The sequence below is a fragment of the Mixophyes fleayi genome, chromosome 1 (assembly GCF_038048845.1).
Source record: "Mixophyes fleayi isolate aMixFle1 chromosome 1, aMixFle1.hap1, whole genome shotgun sequence".
Taxonomy (NCBI): Eukaryota; Metazoa; Chordata; class Amphibia; order Anura; family Limnodynastidae; genus Mixophyes; species Mixophyes fleayi.
This window is the reverse complement of record NC_134402.1, coordinates 154022206-154037824: the sequence shown is the minus strand read 5'-3', so window position 1 is coordinate 154037824 and position 15619 is coordinate 154022206. Positions and strand designations below refer to the sequence as shown.

Below are 15619 nucleotides of genomic sequence, written 5' to 3'. Positions count from 1 at the left end.
GCTGTTTTTTCATGTAGGACACAAATAATTGATAGCTCTATTTTTACAGTGAAATTTAAAGTTGATCTATGACATATCGTACCCCAACTATAAATCATTTTAAATTTACCTCCCCCTCCAATGCAACATGGTTTTGCCCAGGTGCAAAGTTACTTATTTTTAGAGATGAGCGCACTCGGATTTCTGAAATCCGAGCCCACCCGAACGTTGCCGATCCGAGTCGGATCCGAGACAGATCCGGGTATTGGCGCCAAATTCAAATCTGAAACTGAGGCTCTGACTCATAATCCCGTTGTCGGATCTCGCGATACTCGGATCCTATAAATTCCCCGCTAGTCGCCGCCATCTTCACTCGGGCATTGATCAGGGTAGAGGGAGGGTGTGTTAGGTGGTCCTCTGTCCTGGTAGATCTCGTGCTGTGCTGTTTAGTTCTGTGCTGTGCTGTTTAGTTCTGTGCTGTGCTGTGCTGTGCTGTGTTCTGCAGTATCAGTCCAGTAGTGCTGTGTGCTGTGCTCTGTCCTTCTGAGGTCAGTGGTGCTGGGTCCTGTGCTGTGTCCTGTTCAGTCCAGTGGTGCTGTGTCCTGTGCTCTGTGCTTCTAAGGGCATAGTTATTTCCCCAATATTCCCCTGTGTTTAAAAAAATAAAAAAAAGTTATTTAAAAAAATACCAAAAACTAATTTAATTTTTTTTAATTACCACAAAATTTGCACAACCAATCCTGCAGTATAAGCCCATTGGTACTGCAATATTACCAAGTTCACACATTCAGCAGTAAAAGTCCAGTGGTACTGCAATATTACAAAGTTCACACATTCTGCAGTATCAGTCCAGTGGTGCTGTGTCCTGTGCTCTGTCCTGCTGAGTTCCGTAGTGCTGCTGGGTCCTGTGCCGTGTCCTGTTCAGTCCAGTGGTGCTGTGTCCTGTGCTCTGTGCTTCTAAGGGCATAGTTATTTCCCCATTATTCCCAAGTTTTTAAAAAATAAAAAAAAAGTAAAAAAAAATTAAAAATTAAAAAAAATATATATAATTATAACCAAATTTGCAAAACCAATCCAGCAGTATAAGTCCATTGGTACTGCAATATTACCAAGTTCACACATTCTGCAGTATCTTGTGCTACATATAATGGAGACCAAAAATTTGGAGGATAAAGTAGGGAAAGATCAAGACCCACTTCCTCCTAATGCTGAAGCTGCTGCCACTAGTCATGACATAGACGATGAAATGCCATCAACGTCGTCTTCCAAGCCCGATGCCCAATCTCGTAGTACCGGGCATGTAAAATCCAAAAAGCCCAAGTTAAGAAAAAGTAGCAAAAAGAGAAACTTAAAATCATCTGAGGAGAAACGTAAAGTTGCCAATATGCCATTTACGACACGGAGTGGCAAGGAACGGCTTAGGCCCTGGCCCGTGTTCATGACTAGTGGTTCAGCTTCACCCACGGATCTTAGCCCTCCTCCTCCTCCCCCCCCCCTACAAAAAATTGAAGAGAGTTATGCTGTCAGCAACAAAACAGCAAACAACTCTGCCTTCTAAAGAGAAATTATCACAAATCCACAAGGCGAGTCCAAGGATGTTGGTGGTTGTCAAGCCTGACCTTCCCATCACTGTACGGGAAGAGGTGGCTCGGGAGGAGGCTATTGATGATGTAGCTGGCGCTGTGGAGGAACTTGATGATGAGGATGGTGATGTGGTTATTGTAAATGAGGCACCAGGGGGGGAAACAGCTGATGTCCATGGGATGAAAAAGCCCATCGTCATGCCTGGTCAGAAGACCAAAAAATGCACCTCTTCGGTCTGGAGTTATTTTTATCCAAATCCAGACAACCAATGTATGGCCATATGTAGCTTATGTAAAGCTCAAATAAGCAGGGGTAAGGATCTTGCCCACCTAGGAACATCCTCCCTTATACGTCACCTGAATAACCTTCATAGTTCAGTGGTTAGTTCAGGAACTGGGGCTAGGACCCTCATCGGTACAGGGACACCTAAATCCCGTGGTCCAGTTGGATACACACCAGCAACACCCTCCTCGTCAACTTCCTCCACAATCTCCATCAGATTCAGTCCTGCAGCCCAAGTCAGCAGCCAGACTGAGTCCTCCTCAATACGGGATTCATCCGAGGAATCCTGCAGCGGTACGCCTACTACTGCCACTGCTGCTGTTGCTGCTGTTAGTCGGTCATCTTCCCAGAGGGGAAGTCGTAAGACCGCTAAGTCTTTCACAAAACAATTGACCGTCCAACAGTCGTTTGCCATGACCACAAAATACGATAGTAGTCACCCTATTGCAAAGCGTATAACTGCGGCTGTAACTGCAATGTTGGTGTTAGACGTGCGCCCGGTGTCCGCCATCAGTGGAGTGGGATTTAGAGGGTTAATGGAGGTATTGTGTCCTCGGTACCAAATCCCGTCGAGATTCCACTTCACTAGGCAGGCGATACCAAAAATGTACAGAGAAGTACGATCAAGTGTCCTCAGTGCTCTAAAAAATGCGGTTGTACCCACTGTCCACTTAACCACGGACATGTGGACAAGTGGTTCTGGGCAAACGAAGGACTATATGACTGTGACAGCCCACTGGGTAGATGCATCCCCTTCCGCAGCAACAGCAACAGCTGCATCAGTAGCAGCAACTACAAAATGGCTGCTCGTGCAAAGGCAGGCAACATTGTGTATTACAGGCTTTAATAAGAGGCACAACGCTGACAACATATTAGAGAAAATGAGGGAAATTATCTCCCAGTGGCTTACCCCACTTAGACTCTCATGGGGATTTGTGGTGTCAGACAATGCCAGTAACATTGTGCGGGCATTAAATATGGGCAATTTCCAGCACGTCCCATGTTTTGCCCACACCATTAATTTGGTGGTGCAGCATTACCTCAAGAGTGACAGGGGTGTGCAGGAGATGCTAGCGGTGGCGCGCAAAATTGCTGGACACTTTCGGCATTCAGCCAGTGCCTACCGCAGACTAGAGGCACATCAAAAAAGCATGAACCTGCCCTGCCATCACCTCAAACAAGAGGTTGTGACGCGCTGGAACTCCACCCTCTATATGCTGCAGAGGATGGAGGAGCAGCAAAAGGCCATTCAGGCCTACACAGCCACTTACGACATAGGCAAAGGAGTGGGGATGCGCCTCAGTCAAGCGCAGTGGAGACTGATTTCCGTGTTGTGCAAGGTTCTGCAGCCATTTGAACTTGCCACACGAGAAGTCAGTTCTGACACTGCCAGCTTGAGTCAGGTCATTCCCCTGATCAGGCTGTTGCAGAAGCAGCTGGAGAAAGTGAGGGAGGAGCTGGTAAGCCATTGCGATTACACCAAGCATGTAGCTCTTGTGGATGTAGCCCTTCGTACGCTTTGCCAGGATCCGAGGGTGGTCACTCTTTTAAAGTCAGAGGAATACATTCTGGCCACCGTGCTCGATCCTCGGTTTAAAGCGTATGTTGTGTCTCTGTTTCCAGTGGACACAAGTCTACAGCGGTGCAAAGACCTGCTGGTCAGGAGATTGTCCTCTGAAGAGGACCGTGACATGCCAACAGCTCCACCCTCATTTTCTTCCACATCTATGGCTGCGAGGAAAAAGCTCAGTTTTCCCAAAAGAGGCACTGGCGGGGATGCTGATAACATCTGGTCCGGACTGAAGGACCTGCCAACCATTGCAGACATGTCTACTCTCACTGCATTGGATGCTGTCACAATAGAAAAAATTGTGGATGATTACTTTGCTGACACCATCCAAGTAGACATGTTAGACAGTCCATATTGTTACTGGCAGGAAAAAAAGGCAGTTTGGAAGCCCCTGTACAAACTGGCTCTATTTTACCTGAGTTGTCCCCCCTCCAGTTTGTACTCGGAAAGAGTTTTTAGTGCAGCGGGGAACCTGGTCAGTGAGCGGCGAAGGAGGTTGCTTCCTCACAACGTTGAAAAAATGATGTTTATAAAAATGAATAATCAATTCCTCAATGAAGTACAGCACTGCCCTCCAGATACTACAGAGGGACCTGTGGTTGGGGAGTCCAGCGGGGACGAATTGATAATGTGTGATGAGGAGGAAGTACACACTGTAGGGGGAGAGGAATCAGAGGTTGAGGATGACATCTTGCCTCAGTAGAGCCCGTTTAGTCTGTACAGGGAGAGATGAATAGCTTTTTTGGTGTAGGGGCCCAAACAAACCAATCATTTCAGCCAAAGTTGCTTGGTAGGCCCTGTCGCTGAAATGATTGGTTTGTTAAAGTGTGCATGTCCTATTTCAACAACATAAGGGTGGGTGTGAGGGCCCAAGGACAATTCCATCTTGGAACTTTTTTTTTTGCATTATATGACCAATCAACAGTCGTTTGCCATGTTCAAAAAGTAAAACCAAATTTAAACAAATTCAAGAAATTAAACCAAAAGTAAAATGCCCTGTCATAATTTAAAACAAGAGGTATTGACGTGCTCTAAAACTACTGTATTGTTGTTTATATTTTATAAACACTACACTTGAAAGCTTGAGTCTTTCAATAGAAAAGTAACTGTCCATTGCACGAATATTTGCAACAGGGACAATTTTAGGGTTAAGAAAGTCAACTAATAACACTTCGACGCTGTCTGTCTTTATAAACACTACACTTTGAAGTTGGAGGAGGTATTGTGGCCCCGGCACCAAATTTACTACCGGGGCCACTCCACTGTGCAGTCCATATTTAGGTGTATCAGATATTAAACAACGGTGACAGTTGATGCCCAATTTTTTAATTATATTGTGGCCTCGGTACCAAATTGTGTACCGGGCCACCACACTACGCAGTCCATACCCTTTTTTGGTGGAATTCTGACCCGTGGAGGGTTTTTTAATTATATTGTGGCCTCGGTACCAAATTGTGTACCGGGGCCACCACACTACGCAGTCAAGATAGATAGATAGATGCGTATCATAGATAAAGTACATTCAGTGGTGTGGGGCAAATTGAAAAATATTCAAAATGCACTGACATTATCAAAAACAAGAGGTTGTCACACGCTAAAACTCCAACATGTATATGATGGAGAGGATGGAGGAGCAGCCGTATGTGCAGTGTAATGCAGACCCGTTGAAGGTTTTTTATATATTTTATTGTGGTGCCCAGTGCCCACTCCTCTACGCAGTCCAGATACATTTATTGGTGCGAATCATAAAAGTTCAGGGTTTTTAATATATATTGTGGTGACCCACTCCTCTACGCAGTCCAGGTACATTTATTGGTGCGAATCATACAAGTTGATGGTTTTCTTATTATATATATTGTGGTGACCCACTCCTCTATGCAGTCCAGATACATTTATTGGTGCGAATCATAAAAGTTCAGGGTTTTTAATATATATTGTGGTGACCCACTCCTCTACGCAGTCCAGGTACATTTATTGGTGCGAATCATACAAGTTCAGGGTTTTTAATATATATTGTGGTGACCCACTCCTCTACGCAGTCCAGGTACATTTATTGGTGCGAATCATACAAGTTGATGGTTTTCTTATTATATATATTGTGGTGACCCACTCCTCTACGCAGTCCAGATACATTTATTGGTGCGAATCATAAAAGTTCAGGGTTTTTAATATATATTGTGGTGACCCACTCCTCTACGCAGTCCAGGTACATTTATTGGTGCGAATCATACAAGTTCAGGGTTTTTAATATATATTGTGGTGACCCACTCCTCTACGCAGTCCAGGTACATTTATTGGTGCGAATCATAAAAGTTCAGGGTTTTTAATATATATTGTGGTGACCCACTCCTCTACGCAGTCCAGGTACATTTATTGGTGCGAATCATACAAGTTGATGGTTTTCTTATTATATATATTGTGGTGACCCACTCCTCTATGCAGTCCAGATACATTTATTGGTGCGAATCATAAAAGTTCAGGGTTTTTAATATATATTGTGGTGACCCACTCCTCTACGCAGTCCAGGTACATTTATTGGTGCGAATCATACAAGTTCAGGGTTTTTAATATATATTGTGGTGACCCACTCCTCTACGCAGTCCAGGTACATTTATTGGTGCGAATCATACAAGTTGATGGTTTTCTTATTATATATATTGTGGTGACCCACTCCTCTACGCAGTCCAGATACATTTATTGGTGCGAATCAAACAAGTTCAGGGTTTTTAATATATATTGTGGTGACCCACTCCTCTACGCAGTCCAGGTACATTTATTGGTGCGAATCATAAAAGTTCAGGGTTTTTAATATATATTGTGGTGACCCACTCCTCTACGCAGTCCAGGTACATTTATTGGTGCGAATCAAACAAGTTCAGGGTTTTTAATATATATTGTGGTGACCCACTCCTCTACGCAGTCCAGGTACATTTATTGGTGCGAATCATACAAGTTGATGGTTTTCTTATTATATATATTGTGGTGACCCACTCCTCTACGCAGTCCAGAAAGATACCTCGTTGCAACGTTTTGGACTAATAACTATATTGTGAGGTGTTCAGAATACACTGTAAATTAGTGGAAATGCTTGTTATTGAATGTTATTGAGGTTACTAATAGCATAGGAGTGAAAATAAGCCCAAAAACTTGATTTTTAAACTTTTTATGTTTTTTCCAAAAAAAATCTGAATCCAAAACCTTAAATCCGAACCGAGACCTTTCGTCAAGTGTTTTGCGAGACAAATCCGAACCCCAAAAATAATGAAAATCCGGATCCAAAACACAAAACACGAGACCTCAAAAGTCGCCGGTGCACATCCCTACTTATTTTTGATGCTTTGCTTTCCTTAATGACTGAGGCTCATAGAGTTTTGTTGTGTTTGTATGTGCTTTAAATTAACATTTCATGTTTCTCTCTATTTTATTGATTTGGAATTACTGTGTATGCAGGCTCACTGTTTCCCTGCCATACCTTATCTTACTGGTTGTATCTAGCTATGCACATTAGCTTGACTCAGGTTTCCTAGGTTACTGACCACATTATTAGCTAATAAGTAATAATACAGCTACATATTATTTGCAGCAAAGTGACCTTTTATTCATATTGCAGTAGATTGATAACAATTGCAGTTCCACAATATTAGGGCCATTTATTCCTACAATAAAACCGAGAACAAAATCTAGATTGTTGTACAATAATTTAATATGCCAAACAGCTATGCTCTACTAAATATATATACATGCATAAATTATGCACAGTAGTCCTTTGATTATAAAGCATATGAAGGGGGTCTGCCAAATTGAATCTGTTGTTTACGGCCTTTATAAAGGGAAATTACAACTAGCATACAAAGCTAACAACAAGGCCTTATTGGATGTTTTATAGAATGCTGTCTACAAAGGTGAATACTCAGCTGTGCACCCGACTGTAAAGATATTTTGGGAAACGTTCCATGAATTCCCTCAGGAGAAGAAGAAGAGGTTTTTGTGTAAGTAGCTGTGTTTTTGCATAACCTGTCCAAAAAGCAAAATACATATTCTGTTATTTAATGAAAGTAGATTGCAGAGAGCTGCCATTCTACTTGATTGCAGACATAATTAATTCTTCTCGGAATGTGGTCAACACAAAAATCAATTGAACTATTTTCCCAACTGTTTTATCTAAAAGCGAAGTGAGAGACGACATTGTCTGGACAAGCCCTAAGTCAAATTTCTAATGTGTGTGTCTTCAGGTAAGTAATTTGTGACTTTGGTAAAGAAAGGGGAAAAGCAGTTCCACAGGCAACAGAGAAGAGAAGGTTATGTTTCCCTAATTAGACATTTATTTTCTGTTTTTAAACTACAAAGATTGGATTGGTTGCTATGGGCAACACCAATTTTTTTACACAGTTAGTTGTGGAACAATTTTCAGAAAAAGCCTGTAACGGCCTCTGCGCATCCGTGCATTGGGAATATGAGTAAAATGTATAAAATGGACACGTGTTTTAGATGGCTTAGTCATACATTTTAATGCGTTTTCCATTTCCTTCTCAGGCTTTGTGCTTTTACCAATACATTTTTTTGTACTGGCAGCGTGTATTACCACATGAGAAATTGGTCTTGCCATGTTCTTTAGAGACTGTATTAAAATTTTAGAATGGAAGAGGGAAGGGCACCATTGGCTCCTTTTTACCTATTTTGAATGCTGTTTTTTCATGCCTTTAAAAGCCCAAAACATCGGATAGATGTAAACAAGCCCTGAATCATGCTGATTCCATAATTAGTAAGATGCAGATTAATACATTGACATTTTATTTTGGATGCCCTGTTTTAATCATACTTGCCAACTCTCCCGGAACGTCCGGGAGACTCCCGCATTTCGCGGGAGTCTCCCGGACTCCCGAGAGAGTGTGGCAATCTCCCTGATCTGCCCACTTCCTAGTGAAGTGGGCAGAATACGGTTCAAACGCCGCAATTCACCGGGAATCGCGGCTAAATTGGCTAAAATGACGCCCACCTCCTATTGGCAGGTCCCGGGACAAAAATATAAAATGTTGGCAAGTATGGTTTTAATACCTGGCTTATCCTTCTATTATGTATGTGTTGGAAACTAACTGTATTGACATTGGAATTGACTTGAAACTCAAATAAGATCCTTCATGAAACTTTTTTTTCTTCTGTGGCACAAAGCACAGCAAACAGCAGCGTATAACAAGCAATTTAATCAGCATGAAGTGAAGTTATCATTTAAGTTGGTTGATGCAATGAATTGAAATCGTAACAGCATTTTACTAACTTTTTATACTAAAATAATAAGTGTAATTCTGCAGAGCCATTGTATCATGCTATGGTGGGTTAAGCAATATCTCCAAAACGTAAATTCTACTAGCTTTAATCAATTATCTGTAAGATTCATGCATGTTTGTTAACCTTGTGACATTTACAGTGTAAAGCCCTGTTTATGTTTCAATTTTGGTTATTTGTTCCCTTTATTTAACTATCTCACACATCTCCTTCTCTAATTCCCTCACAAAACACACGTACCTAAACCCTTTTTATGACTTTCTTCTTGCAGACATTCTGCTGACTTAATCAAAAGTAGAATAAAACATAAAAATGAAGTATTCAAAAAAAAATTGAAGGTTCATTTTCTATCACTAAATCATGTGTAAGTATTCCCAACAGTTAGCTGATCTAGTGATGGCAGAAATAGGATGCAAGAGGTTAAACTATAACAATTGTAACAAAGATATTGAAACACATCTGTAATGAAGACTTTAATAATCAACGTTTTACAAAGTGGATGCATTGGAAAAGGCTTGTCCAATGTCTCCATACTATCATCCTCAACATTTATTTATTTATATAGCGCCAGCAGATTACGTAGCACTTTGCAATTGGGAACAAACAGGAATATATAAACAGAGAGGTAAGAGGGCACTGCTCTCAAGCTTACAATCTATAGATGTATTCCACAGTTAATTGGCTAATGCTCTTGAGTAAATGGATACCAACTAATAACTCACGGTCTGATGTAGTTTTATTTTTAACCACTGGGTTTCCAGTCTTGCTCAGACTAACAGCACAAACTGAATGTAATAGGTAGCTATCAAGCCAAGTAGGCCAACATATGTGTGTGACCCAATTTATACTGCTATTATTAGTGCTGGAGTGTATTGAAAACATGAGCCCTTATGTTAACTCTCCAGGCTCCTCCTGTTTTTTTACTAGTAGGATATTTGGCTGCTATTAAATTGCCCTTAGTCTCTGTAAGTTCCAATGGGACAAGGACTGATGTGAATGAGTTCTCTGTACAGCGCTGCGGAATTAGTGGCGCTATATAAACAAATAGATGATTCTCTTTGCAACGGCTCTCTATGGAAAGTGTGTTACTGCCAGCCATATCAACTGTCAGCAGTGGAAACATCTTTATTACAGAATATATGGAACGGTGCTGCAACACCTTTAATGATATAAGCAATGGCTATGTCTTAAAGCAAATCTGATTATTTGTGAGGAGGGGTTTCTGACAAAACACTAACAAATCTGCTGTCCTTGCAGTGTTTCTCACCGGCAGTGACCGCATTCCTATCTACGGAATGTCCAGCTTACACATCATCATCCAGCCCATATCCAGCGGGGAGGACCACTTGCCTGTAGCGCACACATGCTACAACCTCCTGGACTTACCCAAGTACAGCAAGAAAGAAATCCTCAGGACACGACTCACCCAAGCCATAGACCATTATGAGGGCTTCAGCTTAGCATGAGAAATCATCTTGTGTTTCCGTACTCCCCCTCTCTCTACATGCACTTTATTTCTAATGGGCTTATTTAATATTAGTGTAAAAATACACTCAATGTTGTATACATACAGAAAAATATTAAATGCATCAGTTTCTATTTTTGTAAAGTAACCAAAATGTAAAAGACAAAAAAAAAAAATCCTGTGCGGGCTATGGGCGTCAACGTATTTGATAATTGTTAAGATCTTTATAGTTTTTATCTTTTTGTTCTTTTCTTTCCCATTTGTTTCACTTTGATCTTACTGTAGTGTGGTTAACGTTCTATTTTGGTATGGTGAAAACAGTTTTATTAAGAAATGTATCGAGAATGGGACAAAGTTGTCTCCAGCAACTTCTCTTTGGAGCATTCAAGGCTTTGATTGTGTGACGTCTTGTTTGGTTTTTTAATTTAATGTGATCTGGTCCGCTAGTATCTACCCATGAAAAACGTGTCCAACCTTTCTTGTGTAAAGGGAGATTTTAAGCACCATTGAATGAGTTCCCTAGAGATTTTAGAGTTCGGATTATAGAGAGAAAGCCAACATTGCTTTTTGTCTGTTTCCTTATATATCTGAAATTAAATTCTGTAAGGGCTTGCATGTGACCCAAACATTACAACCTGCCACAAATAAATGACTATGCATGAAGAAATTTAAGGGAAACAAAAAGCTTAATTACATTGTGTCATCTAACCAAAGGTCTCCTTTAAAGCTGATATTACTGCATTTTCGAAAGGGCAAAACATGTAGTTGTTCATTCTGCGCTAATGAGCCTGTTTGTCTGCTTTATGTGTGTATATATAGGTGGGTGGTGACATCCCAGTATTAGGAACTGACCCTTGAAATATTGATTTCTGAATATATTTGGAGAACTGTAGATCCAGCATGAAATGTGCATAGTAGAAAGAGTTCAGCCTACTACCGTTAAGGACCATGTCTTCATTCATTTCCAGTTTGGCTTTCTTAAAAAACGCTGCTTAGTTTAGCTTCATTTCTGTCTTAAAATAATGTACAGTATGGGAACATCTTATTGCGTGAATATCACTTTTGGATACCTGTTTGTTTGTTTTTTTGCACTGGTGGTAATGGATTTGGATGTCTTAGAAGGTGCCAAACCCACCTAATTAAAGTATAGGGCATGGCCTGGTTTCCACCAAGGACATGGGGGGAAAAACCGGTTCCTTCTGGTAGGAGAAAAACTTTCTGTGACAACCGCTAAACAGTAATCTCTCTGTTAATTAACTTTCTTCGTCAATTCAAACTTATTTAAATAATCATGTCCTGCAAAACTTGTTTTCGCATGTGGGGGCCATGGTTATACATATTCTCGTGCCTGGAAATCATTACCTGATTCACCCAGCTCCTCCTATCAAAAGGTACAAAGTCTTGCACCCCGTAGACCTTGCCGATGTCATATGTAGAATCTGTGTCTGTTGTGCAAGTGACTTATTGCCTTGGCACAAATGGTCTTTGCAGAACACAGAAAAATACAGTGCATGCTAGGTCTTCCTTATTTGCATCCGTCTTCTCAGATATATGAGTTAGTGGGCTAGATTTACTAAGCTGCTGGTTTGAAAAAGTGGGGATGTTGCCTATAGCAACCAATCAGATTCTAGATGTCATTTTGTAGAAAGTACTAAATAAATGACAGCTAGAATCTGATTGGTTGCTGTAGGCAACATCCCCAATTTTTCAAACCCGCAGCTTAGTAAATCTAGCCCAATGAGTCAATATGTTGGCAATTTCAGGGAAGCAAAAAAAAAACTTTTTATTTGTTGCTACTATTTTTATAAAGTGCTGCAGTGTTCTTCCATCATCTTACAATTTAATTACATATGGAACAGAGGAGAATCATGTTTTCATACTGTGCTGCTTGCCCTGTAGAGAGTGTGGTAGATAGTGATAGTTGTGTAAGTTCGAGAAGGTTTTATACTACAGTCTCTCAGTAGATGGAGAGAGAGCCGCTGTAATGCACAGTTCTACAGCATAACCACTGCTGCCTTCCCAATTACGTGTATACATTTATATGTGTTACTTTCAAGAGACATAGAAATTTTTAGGGTATGTTAGAACTGCTCTCACTGATTTCATTCATAGCTCTTTTTTTTTGTTTTGCTTTTTTGTTAAAGAACTAAAACTTTAAATCTCTCTTCAGGTTATATCATACTTGCCAACTCTCCCGGAATGTCCGGGAGACTCCCGAAATTCGGGTCAGTCTCACAGACTCTCGGGAGAGCTGGCAAATCTCTGCATCCCGCACCTGCACCCCAAAATGACGTGAATCGCGTCATTTTGGCCCCGCTCCCGAGACAAAATGGCATTTCCGTTGTGGAGGCGGGGCCAAAATGACGCGATTGGCCGCCCCCGCCCTCCACACCTGCCCCTCTCCCGGAAAAAGCAACTAGAAAGTAGGCAAGTATGGGTTATATATTCATTTATATAAACAACTTAGCACAATTAAATATTACAGAATAGTTCCTTAATTTGTAATAGTTGCCACAGACATAAAATATGCAAGGTGAAAATATGTAAGGCAAGTACACAGGGCCGGATTAACCCTAGGGCTAACTGGGCTACAGCCCAGTGGCCTCGGGCATCCAGGGGGCCCTTGAAAGTGCTCAACAACATTATTGATCGGTCGGGGGCGGGGGCGCCCCCGTCGCGATCAATGCTGCTGAGCACTTTCACTGCAGTCCTTCCCCGGCGAGCTGTAGTCTCCTTGGATTGTGGGGTGGGGGGGGGGGGGGACCTCACGGGGGAATGGAGGCCCCCTTAGCCCAGGGACCTCCATTCCCTTAATCCGGCCCTGCAAGTACAAGTAATATTATAACAAAGGAGAGACTGAGAGCACTTTGTTTAAATCATTTTAAAATACTAAATCAGCATTTTTTTCCTTTTTAACAAATACATTATTTTTTAATACATTTTCTTGTTCCTGTACATGATTTGTGCATAGTTAATGTTTTGAAGTGTTATATTGGCATAGCTGTTATATATTTTGTTTCTGAGAAAGGAGATTGAACACACTTGAAGGCGTGTTTGATAACATTGTGCATATTGCACAAATATACTCTTACCCACAGCAATCAGACATTTGCTACTGCCTTAGACTGATCATAGCACATTTGTGTTTGGTTGCTGTTGGTTATAGCACATTGAGCTATTGGTGCCATAGTATAAATTAAACCAATATTAATATTAAATACCAATGTTTTGAAAACTAAAATAAGCTTCAACAGTGTTTTAAATGCTGTGAATTTCCTTTTGAGAGAAGCTTATTGATCGAGTTTTAATTAGCGCAGTATTATCCTTGATTTTAGTAAAAATGGCAAGATTTGAAATTCAGATGTGTCCCAACCTTATTATATGCTTGCTAGAAATGGTTTACAGCTCATCTATATAAAAAATGAAGGCTTTATGTTATGCACCCAATTAGTTTCTTATCATAGATAGTAATTTAGCACAATTTTCTAGTTACAAGTTTATTGTTTGTATTTATCTTCCAGTTATAAGGCCTGTAATCTCCCTATTAAATACAAAAACAACAAACCGATATGCACTAAGGTTTTAACTGGTACATAACTGTATGCCAAGGATGCATGATATGGAAATCAGTATCGCTTGGTGTTGCATTTAGATATATAGAAAAATGTATCATGGTTGCTATTGTCTTAATGGATGACTTCAGTCAAGAAAATGATGTGAATAAACATGATTTACCCCCCTACCTTATTGTAATGGTGTTTCTTCCTCTCAAAATTGGTTTTCTGAGGGTTTATGATGAGTCCACTATTGTGGTGTGTGTGTATGTATGTATGTATGTATGTATGTGTATATATATATATATATATATGCACATATTTATATATATTACAGAAAATTATATTTGAAGCGGAATTCATGACTGTGTACTATAGCATTAGTCAAAGAACTACAAAAATACCATCATGCCTTGGTCTTTAAAAAGCACATGTGAGAATGCTGGGGAACAACAAGTGCCAGCAAGCCCTGGGGCCTGTAATGCACCAAGAAAAAATAATTCAAATACACTAACACCTTTTAAAAAAACAAAACTTTATTTGCAATAAATAAAAACACCCTCTGTAGTACTCACCTAGTGCTCACCTCCATCCAGGGTCTTCATCTGTAATGCATGCAATTATCCACGTTTGTTCAAAAAAGCAATATACATCCAGGGACTTCCTGCTTGGCAAAAAAACATTGTACCATAGAATTTGATGGCAGATAAGAACTGCTGACCCATCTAGTCTTCCTAATTTTTAACCTATGGTAACCTCCAACCTTATTTGATCTTTTACTCTTTGGAAGAATATCCTTATGTCTATCCCAAGCATGTTTAAATTGCTCTACTGTATTAGCCTCTACCATCTCTGATGGGAGGCTATTCGACTTATCCACTACCTTTTCTGAGTAGTAGTTTTTTCTCACATTTCCTCTGAACCAACTTCCCTCCAATTTCAGGGCATGTCCTCATGTTCTAATACTTCTCTTCCTTTGAAGAATGTTACCCTCCTGTACCTTGTTAATACCCTTGATATATTAAAGTTTCTATCAATACCATTTGCAACGTCACCAATAAAGATATTAAAAAGCACTGGTCCAAGTACAGATCCTTGAGTTAGTCCACTGATAACCTTTCCCTCCTGTAAATGCACTCCATCTTGTATATAAAAATTATTGGTCTATTTGTCTGTCCGGTTATACCCCTGCACTGATTGGGATTGGGATGAAACCATCACAAAATGTGGTCCAGATGGACCCTGGCGAGGTTTTAGGGGGGTTAGGGTCCTGTCAGACCTCCCATTGGTGTACGCTAGGCAGAACTTTGACCCAGACATCCTGTTCTGAGCCTTCCACTGGATGGATTTTGACGAAAACTTCACAGACTGGTAACATTGGATCCCAGAAGACGTACTAGAGAGTTGAGGTCCTTCACTGGGCAGAACTTTGACCCAGGGAGCTTGTCCTGGGCCTTCCACTGGATGAATTTGGATGACATTTAATATAAAAACAAAAATTACACTGGGCAGCCACCTCATGGATGTATTAGAAGAGCTGCTAATTACCTTTAAAAGGTTGACCGTTGCATCCAACTGATTGATAACTTAATTACTGGAAGATTTAAACCCGGGCAATACGGCATACTTTAGCTAGTTTACTATAACCATCTGTTTTCGATCCTGCAACCCAGATGTTATTCATTCAACCATTCTTAGAATCCAATCCCAAGCTTTCGAGTTTAATTAACAGTCTGCGATGTGAGACAGTGTCAGAAGCCTTACTAAAATCTAGATAGGCTACATATACAGCCTCCTTGATCTATTACTTTAGTCACCCAGTCAAAAAAGTCAATAAGACTTGTTAGACATGATCTCCCCCTATTAAATCCATGCCATTTGGGATTCTGTAAATTGCTGGAT

At 40.6% G+C, this 15619-nt stretch overlaps 1 protein-coding gene across 1 annotated transcript in view; it reads left to right on the top strand.

The window, feature by feature from the left end:
- Window positions 1-13905, top strand: part of HERC3 (HECT and RLD domain containing E3 ubiquitin protein ligase 3) — a 74726-nt gene extending 60821 nt beyond the window's left edge. Inside the window, exons 24-25 of the mRNA XM_075201832.1 lie at window positions 7302-7404; window positions 9956-13905. Of these exons, the coding sequence (XP_075057933.1) occupies window positions 7302-7404; window positions 9956-10164 (312 nt within the window). The 3' untranslated portion in view covers window positions 10165-13905. The remainder of the gene's footprint in view (window positions 1-7301; window positions 7405-9955) is intronic.
- The last annotated feature ends 1714 nt before the right edge of the window (window positions 13906-15619 follow it).